This window comes from Pipra filicauda, unplaced genomic scaffold (assembly GCF_003945595.2).
Source record: "Pipra filicauda isolate LSUMZ 115617 unplaced genomic scaffold, ASM394559v2 scaffold137_size4652046_pilon, whole genome shotgun sequence".
Classification (NCBI taxonomy): domain Eukaryota; kingdom Metazoa; phylum Chordata; class Aves; order Passeriformes; family Pipridae; genus Pipra; species Pipra filicauda.
Window position 1 is genome coordinate 4,398,563 of NW_024103851.1, and position 20,707 is coordinate 4,419,269.

Below are 20,707 nucleotides of genomic sequence, written 5' to 3' on the forward strand. Positions count from 1 at the left end.
ATCAAACCAAGTGTGCAGTTTATATTTATACTACAAAATGAGTTTTGGTAACCTCTGCAGGTTCACAGCCAAAGGACAGAGAAATCCCAAGCCACACACTTGACAAAAAGCACAATGTTCAGTGTGGGCTGACAGTCCATCAGACATAATCCTAATCCTTCTTGGTCCTCTGTTGCATTTCAGTGTATCAATATAAAAGTCTTCAAACAGTACTGAGTTATGTGGGTTTGGGGAAGGGGTGGAGAATGAGCTGGAAGGGAGGAGGCAGTAAATAGAATCAGAACCAAAAAATAAAAAAAAGAAAAATGCAAACCAAAATACACACCCTTAGAAGAGAAACACCAAACCCCACAAATCACAATAAAAAGAAGTTATTTTTGGCACCCAAACACTAGGAGATTGCAAAACTCTGGAGTAAAAGAAAAGGAGGTGACCACTATGGAATGGCTTCAACACCTGTTTGTACACACCTGCAGGGGTGCAAACAAGAATGAGAGAAACTAATCCTGTTGTTTTTCTCTTTGCAAAATACAAATGTAAAAATTCATAACACAATTTTACACTCATAAAAGAGTAGACTAACAATCTAGTTTGCAATGCCATGTTTCTGACTTTGGTTAATAGTTTTCATAGTGAATCAGCACTTGATACCTGAAAGGCTACAATCACTCCTCCAGGTGGCAGGCTTGTATTCTCTTTTAAACAGATAAAAGTTTTTTCTTTTTTTTTTTCTTTTTTTTTTTTTTTTTTTTTTTTTTTTTTTTTTGTTTGTTTTGTTTTTCCTTAAAATGTGTTCATATTTTCATAATATACAGAAAAAAGTAAGCAGTTATTTGGTTTACTTTAAGTCCATTTAAAAAAACTGGCTTTTTCTTTTTTTTGGGAACTAATTCTACGACACACACACACACAAAGTGTCGTGTATTTTTTTTTTAAATAGGAAAACCCATGGACATTTATAAATTGTTCTGTCCTTCTTGTAGTTTTCTCAGTCTTTTACTTACAAGGGTGATGAATAGGTATTTTCTCAGAGTTCAAATGGTTGCGTTTCTGTTGGTGCAATTTTGTTTTCTGTGTGGTTTTGTTTTGTTTTGCTTTGTTTTGTTTTTAGGAATTTTCTTCCAGAGAGTCTGTTAAAGGCTCCATAGGAACTGCTGTCGCAGGCTCATGTTGTTTCAAACGTTTAATTGTGTTCTTCAGTGCTTGCCTCTTATTGCAGAACCAAACTCTAACTACTTCTCGGTCATAGTTCAGTTTCTCTGCAATCTCTGTCATTTCTTGCCCAGAGGGATGTGTGTTCTTCTCAAAGTGGGCATTCAAGATTTCAAGGGCTTGTGGCGTGAATGAGGTACGCCTCTTGCGCTTTTTGGATGGTTCACTTCCAATAAACTCGGTAAGGTTCTGCATACCTGCTCGATGGCGGGCCTCAGCCTCAGCCATCCACCGCTCAAGCACCGGCTTTATCTTCTGGGCACTTTTAGGGGTGATGTCCAGCTTTTCAAACCTGGCAGGATACAAAAGGCCAGGGTTCAGTTTGGCTGTCAGACTGCTAGCTATAGTGTTCTCTTGGGCTTCCTGTGGTAGGAAAAAGTGGCTTCTCAGGATGGTGTGTCTGAGGGAAAATTGAGAAAGAAGAGTCTTACACTGATGCTCTGCCAGGGTGGGACTTCCTGCCTGCCTAACTAATTGACTGGCAGAGGTAATTTACAATGGATTATGAAAACTGTCAGATAGGTATATCTATAAGTATATATATAAAACTAGATATTTAAGCTAACACATAATGAGCACTACAACAAAATTCTAAGTACACTAAATAATGTAGGTTAAGATTCACATTTTCATATTTCTGATGATCTTCACAACCCTTAAGACTAAGTCTAACTACAGGAAATGATATCAAAGGCAATTGCATTTTATAATCTTATCTTTGTGATTAATCCTTTTGTTTTCCTTCCCATCCTGTGTTGTCCAAGCACCACAGCCTTAATAATACAAGCCAATGGCAGTCACTAGCCTCTGAATATCAGGTTTCCTTTCTGTTTTTTTCAGCAATTTTCACTGTTTGTAAGTTAATGCTATATCCCTTTTCTAGGTTGGAAAAAGATTCCCATAGCCACGGTGGTGTTCAGCTGAAACAGCTGGACACTTTGCAATTATCTTGACTGCCCCCACAATGTGCAAAGAAGAACTCATGTTTTCCAGATGAAACCCAGCATAATAGTCTACTAATATGCTGTGGCACCAAGCTGAGTTTATTGTGGGATTTCTGCAAACTGTACCAGAATGATATCATTTCCTGTAAATAAGGTCTTCTATATATCATTTTGCCATCAAAAGTCTTTTGCCAAACCAGATTTTACAAGTCTTATAAAACATCTGGAAAAGCAGCCACACAAAGCTTTAATCCTTTCAAAAACAAGCAGAAGAGCTGAGTTCACACTTCAAGTCTTATAGGTAATTGTTTCTTTCCTTTACTGAGTTCATCCTCTTTTGCTACACATTAAAAAATCTTAACCCAAGTCTTGTGGTGCCACCCATTTGTATTTCCCCACTTTGCATGTTGCAGTATTTAATGTTGCAGAAAGGCAACAATTATTGCGTGATGCTGCTCTGCTCTCCAGCCCAGCCAGTGCTGAAACACCACCACCACTACTAATCACAGCACGCTCTGGAGATGAGACAACCGAGTCAGTGCCTTTGTGCAAAGAAACTCAGTGACTGGAGTTGGTAATTTTTAGTGTCACTATTCAGCATGTGGAGGCAGCAGAAAATATTCCAGCAAGAAACAAAGCATTTCTCACAAACAAAGAATAAGACAAGGAATAATTTCAGATAATAACACTCCAAAGAATTTGTAACTGGTGCCTGACATCCTAATGTGTTATTGACTACAACATGTCCAGTGATATTTCAGGTTGAAGAGTGTGTTTTCAAATGTATTGTCTCAAGCTAAAGAAAACACTGTTATTTGCATGCAGAACATATCAAGGTGATATATTGCTAATATGACCTGCACAGGCCAGCAGGAGACTCTACTTTTGTCTTTGAGTTGGTTGTTTAACTTGTTTGCCTTACTGTCTCTTCCATTAACCTGGAGTTCATACTGAATCTCCTTTGGTACCCTTAAAAGAAAAGTTAAATCTACTATTTCTGAGGAACACATACTTGTTCTTCAACACGGCTTGTCTTGGTGCTTAACAAAAAATGCACAGTCATAGCTTGTTATTACACTCTGAAGTGGTATCCATCTGGAGCATGCAAAGGAAATTAAGAAAACCTGTAACCTTGCAAGTATTTGGGACCAGCTTGTGCACCCATTCCTCATGTTCTGAGAAATTTGTCCCTCTAAGGATCCCTCTGTAAAATGTCTCACCACCCCCAGTGTTTCCTCAAGGTGTGAGAAAGAATGAATGAAATGAGAAGACAGAAAACTAAACAAAAGCAAAGGAAACGGCAACGTGTCTCTTTATAGTATATTAAAGAGCAACTTAAGGCTACAAAAAATTGTCAGTTGCTAAAACTCCACCTGTTTTAGGCATTCTTTATCTACTGACCACAAGGAAGAAAAAAAAATAAGAATTAAACCTTAGTAATATGGAACAATAGCATACATATCATTGGCACTGCTTGTTAGCGTTGATACTGTAGTACATGTTTGGCGTAACGATATACAAGTCTTGAAACAAATTTCCCAGCAGTAGTATCCTTGTATAGACTGAATAAAGGTTATTTTCTACAGGGAGGTATCTTATAAGAAAAAACAGTAGGGGAGACCATAGAAGTGAGAGGATCCTATGGAGCTTTTTGTATTTAACAACAATCAATGGGTTTTATGGAAAATCATTGAGCAAAATGTGAGCTGCAAGCTCACTACCCCATACTGATGTTATTTATAACCTTAGTCTTTAACTGCAGGAAAAGTACACTTCCGTTCTATGGGGAATACATTAAAAGTATAAAGAGCAGATAAAAAGACAGAGCATTTCATGGATCACCAAGAACGAAATCCACTTAAATGAGCTTAGAGTTGGTTTCTTGGCTTTCACTGATGGGGAAGGACTATAAGGCATTGCCCAAGAGGAAAAAGCTGTTACCTAAGTGTGTTTGTTACCTCATGCATAAACATGGGATTACTTTAACACACATACATGTATATAAGGCGTTTGCTTCTACTTTAACTCTGTCAAGACTGTATTATGATTTCTTATGATTAGGACAGATTTCTGCTTCTGTTTTGCATGCATGGGTTTGTCTGGTTTTTTTAGTAAACATTTGGGTGATAAAAGATGAATAGCTGCTGGTTTGCAAGATAGCAGGAAGGCTATTTTTTTCCCTTCTATGTTGCCTAGGTAAATCATCATTAACATCCTCTATGTGAAGTGCTAACCACAGTAATATAGGTTTTAACTTAGCAGGGATGCAGCCATGAAATATTTGTTCAGTAACCCTATCTGTAGAAAATGGCACAGTATGAAGAGGGTCAGCTGGTGCTTATCCAGCATCAGCAGGGTCTCCAGCTCATCTACGGAATTAAGTCTCAGTGCCAGGAACATTGTTTCTCACTTGTTTAAAAAAGAAGGAGATAAAAATAAAAGACCAAAGTTACTCTAGGCTTACACAATAAGAACATTTTACCTGTCAGTTAACATTATTGGCCAATTTAAATCTCAGATTAAATAATAAACTGTAAAGACAGGAGACTCAAACGCAAGCATGCTCCTCACAATAAGCTGAATAATTATTAAGAATAAAGGGAGGAGAGTTTATGATGTAACTTGTTACCTGCAGATGGCAGACTGGCTATAGGCTGGGCCTTCGGTGGCGCTTAGGGCTTGGCCAACTTGAGTCTGTGTCAGGCCAAGGGACAGGCGCCGGATTTTAAAGGCTTTGGCAAATTCTCGGATTTCTTCCAGGTTAACCCCATCCACCTCTCCAGTGGCTGTTTGAGGATCTGTTGAGATATTTTTTTTAATCAGGTCAGTTCTTTGCATCACATATCAGTGGGATAAGCTTACACCAGCTTTCATTGTCAAGATGTTCAAGTTCAATTTTTTTAATACTTATCCCTTTCTCTTCTTCCCCAAACAGAAACAGACTTGCCTTGTCAGGTGTGTTATGAAGTATGTTTTTATTGCTAAAATGCTAACTAGGCTGCATTGTTTGCAGGTGCTGGTGGAAGTTTTTCAAGAACTGAACTTCTGAAAATGGCCAGCTCACCTCAGAATGAGCCCAGGTGCCTGGGCTCTTCACTGCCAGTTAAGCCTTGCAAAATCTTCCCTGGGTTGAGGAGTCATGTTCCCTGTTTTCCTTTCTTATCAGATAGAAAAAGAAGGCTGATGTTAATATATTTATTTCCAGTTTGTGGGGAGGGCTTAAATGTATGTATGAACTGCTTGGATTTTTAACTTAAAATCAAGACTTTCTGACTTATCTAAAATTAATGCCAAATAAGGAGATTCACAACCATTTCTTCCCTTTTCCACAATACACAACACAAACTGCCAGCTGAACATCCAAAATAACCCAGCAAATGAACAAACCCAATCAAAATGCTGCCTTTAAAACCCATTTGATTTAAAAATCCTCTTTAAAATATGCCCTTCTGAGAAGCAGCCTTTCAAGCTTTTCATTCTGCCTCCCATCAGGTTGATAATCAAGGAGCAGCAACATTGGATTTGGATGGTAATGCTGCACAGTTTTTTACTTTTACATTAGCTCCTCAGAAGATAATACTTATGATGCTGTGAGAATAAATCTGTCCTTCCTCTCTATAGCAGTTTACTGACACAGAAGCCTTTGTCCCTGAAAGGGCACATAATAAAGCATGTCTACCACAGGAAAGCTCCTTTGGAGATGGATAACTCAGTCAATTTAGGACTTATCAAGGGAAATGACACAACAGCTGGAGAATGGAACTTTCTCCCCCCTCCCAAGCTACTGATCCCTGACTAAATGAAAGTGTTCACCAAGTCAGAGACAGCATGGGACTGGGACAGTGGAAGATTTCAAAGTGTTGTGCAATCCTGCATGTAGTGAAGCCATTCTCCCGGTGAGACATCTCTATTGTTCTTCACCTCATTCCTCAGATTTGGAGGTGAAAAGTTTGCAGCACAATAACCCCTCGATTTCTGTAAATGTAAGCAGTTGTGCAAGGACAGAGCTAGACTACATTACTAAACCCTATATAAGAGTGGCTCCTGCTAGTATGACATAGCTGAGGGCTCATCAGCATTACAGTAACAAAGCTTTTATTTTCAGGGGTTTATAAGCCTGGTGTAAAATTTCCCTATGATGGAAAAACATCCTACAAAAAAATCTTTTTGTCCAATAATAGACAGAGGGTAAAGGGTTTTCTGATATATAAATTCAGCCTGTATCTATTCGTTTCTGGAGTGTAAGAAGCAGACACAGCAACAGTATTTTTAAAATTCTTGTGTATGCAACCAGGGACCACAGGTAAACATTCACATAGGCTGAACCTAGTTTTGACAATGCTTCACACTCAGAATCATCTCTCCTGTTCTCACTGCTGTGCTTGAGCTCACCTGTACACCCATTTACTCCTTCAGTATAAAGCTAGGGTGCATATCATTTGCTTTTAAGTAGTCAGTGCTATGACAGTGGCCACTCAGGTTTATAAAGTAATCACTTCCATAAAACACAAATAGTGCTATGAAGACCATTCTATTGACATTATCATATAACATCATAGGTCTGTTTTACTCTATTGCTATTAAAATACCATCAATACGTAGTCTTGGACTCTGGGAACTAATATATGCATGTACATAAATACATTCAAATAAATAACGGGGTTTGTTTAAGCACATTCTGAGCTCTCAGAATAGTTGTGCATATAGTGCACTTCATATTTTAGGAAGAGTGGCTTATTGAAGAAAGTAAATAAACAGTTGTTTCTTAAATTAATTGAATATTCCAGGGAAGGCAGCCCAGTACCAACAGGAAGATAGAGAATACCAGTTCTATTGAGTGGCTGGAACCTACAGTAACAGCATTTCAAGACTCCAAGTTTATATTATTGCATGAGGAAACAATGGCTGTTGTGTCTATGAAACTATTGGATGCTGGAGAGAGGTAAGAGAGTTGTCTGGGACCATTTCACGAGGTATCTGTACATATCTCACAACAAAAAAGAAAGACAGACAAAATTTCACCAGTTGTCCTGGTGGATGGTGAAGGTAGGTGAGGAGAGTTGAAGAAATAAAATCCACAGGCTCTCCTGCATTGCAATCCCTTTTTTTCTACTGAAGGGAATACTTCTCCCAATTTCGAATTCTTCTGAAAATCCCACATGAGTTTGTCGGCAAGTGAAAATATGCTGTGATTTTAATAGTTAGGGGAAAGAACCGCTTCAGAGAAATCAGTGCACCCTGAAGGAGAAAGCAAATTTCTGTTGTACAGGGTTCTGCCACAGGAGGGATTACAGGGGGATGATTTCCCCAGTCAGACAGGAGGAGAAATAGCTGGCAGGGGAGGTCCAATGAAAAGTAAATTGGATAAGAAAGGCAGGACAAAACATTGATAATGGAAAATGGACTGGAGCTCAGGGGAAAAAAAGAATAATAATTTGTTTATGGGAAGCATTTTAATTTTATAGTAACAGATGACAGTAAAATGAATTTGGAAGGAAGAAAGGAACTTCATGGAAACACAAGCCTCAGAACGAGGGGAAACTAGTGATTTCCACAAAGAGAACATATGGTAGAAAAGTTAAAGAAATGAGCAGAGGGATGCATAGGAAAATGAAATTAAAAAAGGTAGGAATAATGATGTAGAATTGAAAGAAGAGACAACAAAAAAGACAAAAGAGAATAGAGGCAGGATGAGACGATATGAAGAAATCATACAGAAGGAACAGGAAGAGTAGAGATGAATCTTGAATAAGTTCATCTTGCTTAGGCAGAACTTCTTTTTAAACATCCTTTATTTGGAAATAACCATATTTTTTTTGCCTTTAGAATAACTATCACTTTTTGCTGGTTAGGGATGAAGGGGTGATGATGAGATAAAAGGGAAAAGCTATAAAGAAGACCATAATCCAGGGGAAAAAACAGGACAGGAATTAAAAAAGAAAGGAAAATATTAAAAGAAAAAGTAAGGAGATGCATCTTTTTAAAATTCAGACACACGTTAAAGAAAAAATACAAAATCATAGAGAAAATAAAGTTATTAAAGACCAGTTCTTAATACCTTCTCATTGTACTTTAGTAATTTCTCTGATATGAGGCAACCTCTTGTAAAAGAGTTACTTTCTTTACAGTCACTGTGCAAAAGCTTGCCCCAAATATTTATTTACTGAAGTTATGTTGCTCTATGCACTTTGATTAACCAAACAAGCTGGCTGAATGTGCCTGGTTTTACATGAACTTTGCTATATTTAGGAAATGCTATATTTCTGGAATATGGAAAATCTCTGCCAAGGTACTCAACTCTAGGACTGCTGCTGGAGGTCTGGACCGCAGTTTTGGAAGGGATGAGGAAAAGGAAGTAACAATATTCCTACCTCAGGAGGGATGAAGCAATCAAAGGAGGCCGCAAGTTGTTTCTTGCTGCCCTCATGCCTATGAACTTCTTTCAGAACCACTGACCCATTGCCCACCTCATCACACTAAAAGACTTTAAATGGACTTTTAGACACTGCTTTTAAATCGCAGGCCTGGTATACAAAGGTCTGCAGCTGGTGTGGAAGCTATGAAGCTAAGAAGGCTTTGTTTAATTATGGGCCACAGCCTTGACAAAGAGGTGCTCCTGCCCTTTAGGGATCTGTGTCTAGAAGCTGAGCAGATTCTACAAAGAAGCAAAACAGGGATGACTTTCTGTCTATTTGTTTCCCCATGTGCAGTCACATTTGTATGCAAATGGATTTTCAGTCATAGGAAACAATTTTCAAATTCATGAAGATCGTTTAATACTATTTGTCCAAAAAGTATCACTGGTTTATTAGCAACAATAAAAAGCTGTGAAGGATCCTGTCTGACTTTTCATGCTCCATTACACAGGTTGTTTGATCTTTTCTTACTGCACTGATCATATTTTCCTCTTTCTTGTAGGCTCTTTCCACATTACTAAAAAGCAGTAGGTAGCTCTACTGTGCCCTGGAACACCATCACCATCACTGTGGCAGCTCAAGCAGGTTTAGGCAGGCAGTGTTAGCTCCAGTTTGTGCTTGGCTACATGCTTTCAAGGGTATGCCGGACAGACATTATGGATCCTTGAGATGGCTGGTTTACTTCTGTCTGTGTGAGAATGCTATGTAAATGGCAGAAGTGAGTTGATCTGCCTCTCATGCTACTCCTTCTGTTGGTCTTGAGTGGCTAGAGACTGGATGAAGCTGGAAGCATAAATTCAAAACAACTCTAGAAGTTTTTATTTATGTATAATTATCTATTATGGGTTTTTTTTTTCAGGAGATCCCAATCAATAACATCTTCCTTTGGAATGCTCTTAAGACTGAATTCTAGTGAGTTAATGTCCAAATGCAACACCTTCCTCAATCTGATAGGATGAAAAGTCTCTTATGGTTGTGGCTCTAGCCTGCTTTGTGACAGGACAACAGTAAAGACAGAGAGACTGACTCATTGCTCTTCTTGGTGATCATTTCCCATACTCCTCTGATGGCTTCTAGGGAGTGTGGGAGTGGCATCAGCATGATTTGGATGGAGAGGGGGCAAAAATTAACCTTTAGTCTAGAAAAGAAAAAAAATGATGGAAGGAAAAAGCCAGACTTGAAGACTACTAAGGAGCATGGACTGGAGGGAGAGAGGGCCTGACTGTGCAGAGAGTAGTAATCACTGTGGTAGAGGAAAGAAAATAGGTAAAAAGAAGTAGCACTAGTGATAAAATGAGATAGAGGACAGAAACTACCTAATAAAAAGACTGGTAACAGGACACAGGTGTGGTCTGGGGGCAGCGACTGAATGAGAGCTGGAGGGGAGGAAGTGAAAAGGGAAGAGGAGCTGGGCAATGATGGACTATAGTGAAAGAACTGCAGGGAGAAGGCTAGAGGAAAATGGAGGCAAAGGGAGCATAGACTGTGTGGAGAACAGTGTGAGGAAGTAATGGGACTGGAAAAGGACAAGCAGTGAATGGAGTCAAGCCTGAGAGGATCAAATAAAAATTCTATGTTCATTTGTGTATCTCCCACTCATGCCCAAATGAGGATCATAGAACCATAGAATCCACCAGGTTGGAAAAGAAATCCGAGAGCATCAAGTCCAACCCCTGATATATAGATATTCCTGTGCCTCATACTCCTCTGCTCTCAGCCAAAAGCATAAGCACAGCATGTATCTTATTCCTTTTAGAGCAGGACAAACAAGGTGATAACAGAATTATCAGCTTTTCCATCCATCCAACAGAAGATCTCCTATTTCCAACTACAAACATAAGCATTATCTCTCTATATGATTGATTTATGTTACTATTTTCCTTTTGTAACAACCTTGAAATGTATCCAAGGAAAAAATAAAAGTAAAAGAACATCCTTAGAGTTGCAGAAATAAACACTCAGAAGCTACAAAATTCTGGAGTTACAACAGCCCACAACACAGTGTAGCATAGATTTTGAGCCCTGGACTACCAGTTAATTTTCATGTGCCCTGTCCAGTGCACAGGATGAATTGTCCTTTGTTACAGTTGAAATGATTGATGTATTGCCTTTTTACTTGTTCAGTGTGTGGCCCCAGACCCCTATTAAAGTCCTTCACTCAAGACATCTCCTCTTGAGCCCTTCTGGTTTTTTTTAAATCTTAATTTATTTTATTGTGTTTCTACAAGATGAGAGTCTTCCCCTTCTCATTCACAAAGAAGTGGACAGATATTAAGGGAAAAAGCATTTTTGGGTACCCAGTCTAGGTCAAGCAGGAAATGGTGTTTTAGATTGTCTTTAAATGGTTCTTGATACAGTTCTACAGTGAAAGGGCACTCAAAATTGTAACTGTGAGTACCAGGTTCTTCTGTAAATTAAAGTCCAGAATCTCAAGCTGGATATTGAGGGAGCACTTGCGAAAAATCTCTTTTAAGTGATTTGCCTGCTGTTGCACTAGAATTACATAGCAGACAGAAAGCTTCAGGTCTTTAGGCTGCTATTGCCTGAGACAAGACCATCCTTCACCCTTCTACAGCTCCCTACCTCAAATGTTATGCAAACTGGGGAACAGCTCAGTGAATCAGGTAAGGAACAAACCTTGGGACAACAGCCCCCCTGTTGCATTAGTAATTCTGATGCATCCCTAAGACAATTCCATTGGGAATGCACTGAAAGAAGGATGAGGAAAAAAATCATGATTGCATGATTTTAATCACAATAAAATCTTGTTATAATAAAATACATGTTCTAAGAGGAATTGCATACAATTGAACAAATAATTATTTTTCTAGCATCTCCTAAATTTTGACGGGCTTATTCTGCAAATTTAAAAGAGCTTCCTCCATGTTGCTTTTATTGTAAATAAGAATGTCCACAAGAGGAGCTATTCTGGACTAGCCATTGAAATATAACTTATTTCACACCAGCTATTTTACTCAATTTTCCCACATAGAAAGGGGTAAACTTTATGTATTTTTAACATGAAGCCTCTTATCCTACAAGCATGTCTACATGAGAAAATTTACTGACAGATCAATAGCAGTATATTTATATCACTATAATTATAACCGTAGCTATATGCAGATATTTTTATTACAGAATAAAAGAATTCACACTGGGAGTCATATCAGCATAAGTTTACCACTCTAGCTCTACTAGATACTTCCCCATATAAACAATCTCTGAAATAAACTAACCAACATTTTATCATGTATTTTCTTGCATGACAGTTTCTCCAAGCCCTTCAGAAGCTTGTATCAATCATATATTTTACATTAACAATATGGCATGAGCTATAGTGTTTGTTTACATGAAATATGTACATGAAGCACCACCGAACAAGGTCATCCAAATCACTTGATTTTTGCAGATGTGCAAAAACTGTTAATATGTATACTCTCAGCCCATTGTTATTGCTATGTAAAGACCAAAGTTAGGGCTGATAAGCTAATAGCAAAGACCCTGATCTATGGGATCTGCAAGAAAGGGCTGTTCAGGTCAGCTAACACTAAAACTCAGTTTTACTGCAGCATGCTTCTTTCTTCTCCCCTACACGTTCCAGTTCATTCTTGTTTAAATTGTGCAAGCTTTTCCTGGCCAGAAAAGTCTCTTACGCTAGATTTGTGTCATATGAGGGTTTGTAAAATGGTTCACTATATCAACTAAACAAAAAAACAAGCAGCTTAACCAAAAGTAGGAGAATCTGTTTGCCCACCAAATTCTAAGAAATGTAATTCATTATATTGACTAATTCAAAAACTTCTAATTTAAAAAAAACCCATAAACTACATTTCAGTTATAAGAATTGCCCTCATGAGTCAATTAATGGCTGCTACCATTTTTATGACCATTTACAGCATTGATTACAATTTTTCAAGGCATGTTTACCTTCAGCCACATCCACAACAGCACTTAGTAGTTCTTACTGGTGAGAGTCACTCTACTTAGCAATATACAATCTACTATATTTAAAAAAAACAAAAGGAGGGAAAGCAGATCAGGAAACTCAGCACCGAGGAGGACAAACAGAGGGGAGAATTAAGGAGAGCCAAGGAGCAATACTTACTGCTGACTAACTGGCCAACGCTCAAAGCTGAAGAGGAGGAGGATGAGGAGGAAGAAGAGGAAGCCTGACGCACTGGGCTTTGAGACATAGATGCTTGACTGTGAGCCAAATGCAGGAGATTGGATTGTGAGGCTGCTTGTCCCACTTGCGTCTGGGAGGGCTGATGGAGCTATACGTTAAAATGTAAAAATAGGTATTTAGAAAGTGAACCAGTAATAGAAAACCTTCAGTGCACCATCTCACCCATCTACTTCTGGGGAACAGATCATATCGGAGCACTAAACACCATGGGCTTTGTTTGGGTGACTGTTACAGAGCAATCTGAGCTGTTTTGAATGTTGTCTTTCAATTTTTACTCAGTTTAACTGGATACTTAATCTAACCAGAAGCTAAATACTGTTTTTGAAATTGGTGATGAGACATATGACATCCACAGCAGCATTCTGACTTATTAAATATATGAGCTTACCTTTTTTCTGACTCATTAAGTTAGACTTTTATTCCCTACATAGGTTCTCATATAAATCAGCATTGTTTCGGAGACGTCCTTTCATACTGCAGGACCAGGGCCAAGAAGAGTGGGAATGGGGAAGAAGGACATAAATTGGGGCAAAATCTCTTTTCTACGGGAAGTAATAATTTGTTTTATGACATCAGATCTATCAAACAAATAAAAATGATGAAAACTTATTTCACAATGGATGAATTATCCTTGACTAAAACTCACAGGGAAACTCCTGATCCCCACTCACGTCAGGACTGTAAGCAGTAAGACACACATAAAAAGTCTAGTGAGTATGGTAAATGCAAATGATACACTGTGATACATGAATCTGATTTTCTAAAATTTTTTTTTATAAATTTACAAGATTATAGTCTTTGGTTGTTCACTAGGGGAAAGGAAAGAACCATTAATCCATTCTGCCTATTGTCTTGGTTTGAAATTGCCCCCCCCCAGGAGCCGGGGGGCCTAGAGGTGAGGTGATTGGGTCCCAGGGCAGTCTCCCCTGAAGGATCAATCACCGCTCGTTTTGTTTGCTCCCGTGAAAAATCAGATATACACAACCGCCGGAAGTGTGAGTTGGCAGCTGTGTGTGTAAGAGAGGATTGGAGACATGAGGGGTGGCTGGGGGGCCCCGAATCAAGGGGGCCCCTGGGCCTCCTCTGCCTTGGTTCGACTAGGGCTGGGGCAGTTTCCTTGCCTGTTCTTCCCCTCCACTGTAAAGGCAGTCGCAGCGGACTCGGAGGCGAGCTAGGGGAGTTGCAAATATTTACTCCCCTAGCAGGCATGCTTGGTACTGGAGCCGAGTCAAGAGATGGGCAAACATGCTCGGAGCTTGGAGAAGCGGCTGCGACTCGTTTGCAGAGCTAGAAGAATTCCAAGTGAAATTGGAAACGGGCCAAAGCGCTCGGGAGTTGCCCCTGCAGAGGTTTGACCAGGGGCAGCCGAAAACTGACTTGGAGAAGGAATGAAAATTCCAGGACGCGTGCGCGTGATAAGCTGAACTGAACTACAGCAGCTACGGAAGTGAGGGAGAGAGAGAGAATCACACAGCAGAGATTGGCACGGAACCAAGAGAGCACAGACTCAAACTATTTTCTCGGACTTTGTAAGGAAGAAAAGACTTCAGTAAACAGCTGGGGGTTGGTGGGGGGAGCGGATCAGAGAAAACCTTTTTTCCCTGAACACTCCCATGAGACAAAGACTGCTTAGCTATCAGCCCAAAGGCTTTTCCTGGACTGAATTAAGGGAGAGGCTTAGAGGGACTGATAGAAGTGTGTAATATTGTATATATATAGTTGCTTTTAGCTTGTACAGTATTTAATTTGTATAGAATAAATGCATATATCTTCCCTTCCCTTTTCCCCCTACAGAGATGTCTCGCCTGAAAGTTTCTCTTCGGTGTTAAGGTAAAATTGTGGGAAGGGGTGGGGGAAACCTGGAAATTGGATTTTTAGATTTTTGTGGTGGTTCAAACCACCACACCTATAATATGCTTTCATGTGGGACTGAAGACTAGGAACATTCTCTGGTACTGATTTTCACATAAAACTCCCAGAAAATCCAAGGGCAGTCTCTCTACAGAATGAAGGTACACAATGGACCTTACAGTTCTGAATTGGATTCTAGCAGTCCAGTAAAGCCCTTTCAGAGCATAAGAATACAGTAATACAGTTCTGATGTACTCTGGTGACTGCTACTTATTATACCTTTATTTTATGTTGATTCTTGGTAGTGATCAAAAAAGATCATAAAAATATCCTAAAAGGCTTCACTTTTCAGCAGGAGCTGCATTTTCTAAAAGGGGAAAAGATAATGGCCTATTTGGTCTTGCTTGAAGTCAGCAATTCAAATCTATTTCTTAAATGCTAAGGAGTATGAGTTTTTCTCTTTTGATATCTAACTGAACAAATGACTTTAGAAAAGGAGCTACATTCATTAGTAACAGTCAAATTATATGTATTATGCTCCCAGGACACAGAAATGACTGATGCTAAGTAGAAAACAAATTGTATAGCACTGTAGGATCAACGTATCTGTTCACATTCAAGATGACACGTTTCTGTGGAATATGTATGAACTATTTTAATGACAGTGTTCCTCTTACAGTCTGTTTAAGAATGGAAAAAATTACAACTTCTTTTTCTACCTTCCACATGGAATGATGAAACAGAAAATGAAGCTAAAAACTTTGATTTACTCTTTAACAATAATGACAATTATTTATCTGGCCAGTTTTAGCCTACTCTGACTTCTTTAGGGACCAATAAACAAAAGCATTTTATTATCTCAAGGATTTTGGAGTTTGGATCAAGCACAATTTAAAAAATATAACTGGCACTTTATCAAGGGGTTAATAGTTGAGACGCTGATTGAAAGGCTTTCAGATTTCAGACTCGTGCAAGCACTGGGTATCTTAAAAAAATTTCTCTAAGGACTGGATTTTATCTTTAGACAATTCTCAACCCAGAATATCTACTTTTATAATATCTCCTCCTAGGGAAACACCCCACTAGGAGGGCTGGCCTCCTCTGAACACTGCAGAAATGGACTCTCTGCCCATCCATTATACCCACACCACATCCAGACTGCAGCTTTCAGAAACAAGCAGGCATTTGGGGTCTGGGTCTGTTGTCTGAGGGAATCTCTGGCAAAACTAAAGATTTCTGTCTAGGCAAGGGAAGATAAGTACTGTATTTAGATGAGTTGGATGCTTTCACACCATGTGGAACAGTCTTAAAGATGTTAGTACTTATCTATGAGGATGGAGGAGCAAATGCAGCAGCTATCTTTAAAGAGAAAGATCTGCAAAATTATAGTCCAGTCAACTAAACTTCAACCGTGGCAAAGTACTGAAAAAATAATCAAACAATTTGTAAGCACCCACAAGAAAACAAGGTAGCAACGGACAACATGGATTGTTAGGAACAAACTGTGTCAAACCAATCTGATCTCCCTGTAAGACAAGGTAATTGGCCTTGCAGACAGGGAAAAAGCAGTAGGTGGTTTGACTTTACGAGTGTCTCGACACTCCCTCGTGTGACATTCTTTAAAACCTAAGAAAACATAGTTTAGGCGAAATTGCTGCAGAATGAATGCAGAAGTAGCTGGAAAACAAAACTGAGAGGATGGATATCTGTGGAAACAGAAGTGTGCATGCATGGTGCTTCTGTCCTCATTTTGCACTATTTAATATTTTCTTGATGAAGCAGAGAATATCATTAGTAAATTTACATGTTGATAACATGCTGGGAGGGAATTTTGACAGGCTGGATGCAAGGATTAGGAATCAAAATGTTCCTATCAGTTTGAACATGCCAGCTGCAATCCTGGGGTCTTACAAAAGTGACATAAAGGCACTTCCCATACCAAGCTGTGTGAGTGGGAGTGGTGTTTGCAGTGCATGTGAAGTGCACCTTTTCTACTAAGCACGGGAGAGACCTCTGCAGAGAGGAATGCCATGTACACAGCTAGATGCCAGACTTCAGAAGACACCTGGCATGAACTGGCCACGTTAAATCTAAAGAAGGGAAGACCAAGTGGAATATGATGCCTGCTTTGAACACAGGCAGAGCTAATGAGGAGATAATTATTCTGTCTTACATTTTATACTGGAGAGAATGAGACATAACCTGGAAAGTTCAAATTAGTTTCTGGGAAAAGCTGTCTAACGTGGCAGTGAAGCACTGGTATAGATTGCTGGTGGAATCTGTGGATTTCTATGAAAATGCTTAAGAGCAAGTTAGCTAAAAATAGTTACTCCACCTGAGAACAACAGAGTGGTCTGGATAATCTCTTGAACCTTCCTCCCATAATTTTTTTATTATTCTAAACAATTTCCCATCAGTATTACTCAGGCAGATGGCAAATCCAGCATTTTCCAGCCATGCTACACATAAAGTCCCTGAACAATTGAACTGCTGAGCATGTGCACAATAAATTTGAAGCTTCCAGGAAGCTCCAAGAATGAGAGGGCATTCTGCATTCTCCAGTTGTGCATGCAAGGAATGCACACAGTCAGAGCACATGCACAGTGTGATGGTTGAGGCTAGGAAGTGTTTGGTTTGGTACATGTATTGTACAATGCATTTGCAAATATATTTTTGAAATAACTGGGATACCCAGAAGCTTGACAGTTTTCTTGTTGAAAGTCCAGAAATCTTTAAACAAATACAGAAATTCCCAAAATATAGCTGGGCAAAAAGGAATATGGCTAGTATTCCTACACAGGAACAGGTGCAAAAGCAATATATAAGGGATATTTACAGATTGTTGGTTTATGACTCACTGCTTGTGAGGGAGAAGCAAGTAATTGGGTTGAAGAGGCTAAAGAGTCACCTTAAGACTTGACCAGAGACTGAGGGAGGATTCCATTTTTAACTCCCTACATAATTTCCAGCACCCCCTCTGATTTACAGACATGATGGTTAAGCTGTAAATGTCCCGCTTAAAGAACAATGATAGTTATCTATGTCATGAAATTGCATTAAAATACTCTCTCTCTTTTCATCCACTATAATTTCCACTCCAGAAATAGCCTTAAGGAGACACAACGATTAGATTATGAATTAGATTCTAGATGACAGAATCAATTTGAACTTGCAATAGCTGACTTTTCCCAATTTTAGACACGTACATATGATATGAATTATATTTATGACTGTTGTGCATTTTCCATTTAAAGACAGAAGGAGGCACAGAAATTACAGAAGCAGTTGCTGTAAGTGCCATTCAGTGTAGGTGCATATAGTAGACATGCCAGAATGATGACTTTATGCAACACTGATCAGTATCTGGCAGGAATATATGTATGCACACTACAGCTTGAGGAATGAGGTGAATATGAGAAGAGTAAAGTGCATCATAATACTTTATAAGAATAAACTGAAAACTGCAAAGGGCCTGATTCTTATTTCTTTTACATCAGCTTTACATGCCGCTGTTAACAGTGAAAGTAGTATTGACTGACAGTGCAGAGACAAAGAATGAATTAGGTCTGTAAACTGAATTTTGTTTTAAAATCATACATGTAGAATATTCCCATCCCTGGGATGGTTGACAGGAGTTCTGTATTAAAGGTCTTGTAAGATCAGGGATGTTGTTCCCTGCATCCAGAAAACTGCATATTAGTGATAGAGTAACACCATATTTTACATAAGATAAGGAAAAAGAAAGAAACTAAGGGAAACGAAAGAAAACTTTCGACAGAATATTTCCCTGTATCATAACAGAACTGCTACTTGGTTTTACAGAGAATCTGGACAAACAGCAAGGGCAAAATAAGGACTTAACGGAAAGGAGAAGAAAGTAATGAGTTTAAATTGCAGTAAGGGAGTCTAGGGCCAGGCATCAGGAAGACCTTTTGAACGCTAAGGAGAGTGGCCTAGGTTGCCTAGGAATGTCAGAGAACCTCCTGACCGAAGATTTTTAAGAACAGGTTAGATAAACATCTGTCAAGAATGATATAGGGACAGTTGATCCTGCCTAGGGGGAGGAGATGGACTAGATGACCTCTTCAGGTCCTTTCCAGTCCTATTTTTCTATGATTCAGTGAAAAGGAAATCTGAGAGATGAGGGAACACAACAGATTAGGGAAGACAAAGGTGAAAAAGACAATATAACAAAAAGGGCACAAGAGATTAAACTAAGAGGAGTAACACAAAGAGCAAGAAATACATTTTAAACAATCCTCTTTATGATATAAATAACTATTTTCAATTTTTTCTGATGTCAGCTGGTTCTTTCTGGGAAATACAGACATCAGCTCTTGTAAAGATTGAAGTCCATAGAAGGTGCTGAAAAATAAATATCTTTATATAAAAAGAGATTCCCAAACATTGGAAATTCCATGATAATGCCTTTCAGTAGTAGTTTAAGTGTTTTTATGCTTTTATTTTTCCTATAAATGGAGTCCTGTTTACACTTACTAAAACATTTCCTAAAATGTCATACATTTTAGGATGAGAAAGAATGGTGGTGCGCTGAGGCCACTGCACTGGTGTGCTGATTTGAGAGCAGCACCATGGCAGATGAAGTCTGTCTTCAAACCTACTCATATTGTATGATCAGACATGGGCTTCAAAGACATTTCCTTAAGCTTCCAGCAAATAGAGAGGACAAGTTAATACACATATCCACACCCTTCATGCCAAATCACTTTCACAGTCAACTCTGCCAGAATATTTCACAAATACTGTATCCCATCACCCTAATTTTGCTTACTCAAATAAATTCAAGTAAGTGAATACAGTAATCTGAATACAAATGCTATTTGATACTTAATAAGCATCTTCTCTCTCACTATAGTATATTATAGTACATATAGTATAAAAGGTATCTCTTCACACTGCTTAGACCAAAAGAATAGGTACATTTGGAAACTAGCATTTGGAAAGCAGATGCACAAGAATCACCACAGGCCCATCTAAGAGGTAGCTGTGTCCTTTCAACAGTTGATCTGGAGCATGATAGCCAATGACAGCAAGGATGGGGAACTGACTACGTAAGAAAACGCTGCCTAGGAGCTTGTTTCACTGTGTTAGAGCTGGCAGAAGCCCAAAGCTGGTTGTGCTATAAGACACAATGAAATATGAAAAGTTCTGGCAGGCAGTGTAGATAAAACAAGACTGAGGACAACTGGGACTACAGACCCGATTTAATGAAGCTAGTATGTAGAAGGAAAGAGCCAGGCAACAGTGAGAAGGGAACCTGCTTTATGAGGTACGCTGCAGAACAATAGAATGTGTAGAAGGTGCTTCTGTATGGGCAAGCAAATAGTTATGAAAACACAAATTAGTAGGAAAGCTATTTAGGGAATTCATAGACAAGGATGTGTTTTGAGCCCCAGTAATCACTGGCAGCTGGATTCTTCTTACCTAATTTCATTCATTGAAGAGTTAACTGATGATCCTAAAATAGCTACTCTAGCCCCCTCTCATGTCAATGAAGACAATAGATACCTTAAGATACCTACAAGAGATTCAACATATCTAAAATTATTTTATTTTGACAGCTTGAGTTGCCCACTGGACATGCATGTCTCCTTGTCTATGTCTACACCGGCAATCCAGTTAACTAGCTTACACCAGATACATAATTGCTTTAAGTCAAGCAAAGTGCATCCTTTCCTAAATTCTGTAGGACTGCAAATTCAAGTTCTTCTGTCAACTCTGCTGTATTAACATTGTGTTGTTAAAGATATGAAAGAATACCTTGAAACAAAGTTTTCAAATCTGATAGTCAATGGCAATGCTAACAAGTTGTTACAATGAGCTCATCTGTTCTTGAAAACAATGTGCATTTGGCCATACAACCTCCATTTTGACAAAATCCCTTTCCAGAGGCATGGAGGAAGTGCAGAAGTTAAGGTTACAAGGTACTCTTCTATTATGGTACACAAAGAGCTTATAAAGCAAGAAACATAAAATTAGGGAATAAATCATCCTTTTTCAAGAAAGGAGACTACAAGTAAAGAACAAAGGATTTATACCTAATTTTTAAATGGTTTCAGCAACAAGCAACAAAATAT

The 20,707-nt window shown here is 38.8% G+C and overlaps 1 protein-coding gene across 2 annotated transcripts in view; it reads right to left on the reverse strand.

The window, feature by feature from the left end:
• Positions 1 to 738: 738 nt before the first annotated feature.
• Positions 739 to 20,707, reverse strand: part of POU6F2 (POU class 6 homeobox 2) — a 249,658-nt gene continuing 229,689 nt past the window's right edge. For both annotated transcript variants that reach the window (XM_027711981.2, XM_027711980.2), the window contains 3 exons: positions 12,678 to 12,846; positions 4,786 to 4,954; positions 739 to 1,612 (listed from right to left, as the gene is read on the reverse strand). In XM_027711981.2, coding sequence (XP_027567782.1) covers positions 1,108 to 1,612; positions 4,786 to 4,954; positions 12,678 to 12,846 — 843 coding nt within the window. In that variant the 3' untranslated portion in view covers positions 739 to 1,107. The remainder of the gene's footprint in view (positions 1,613 to 4,785; positions 4,955 to 12,677; positions 12,847 to 20,707) is intronic.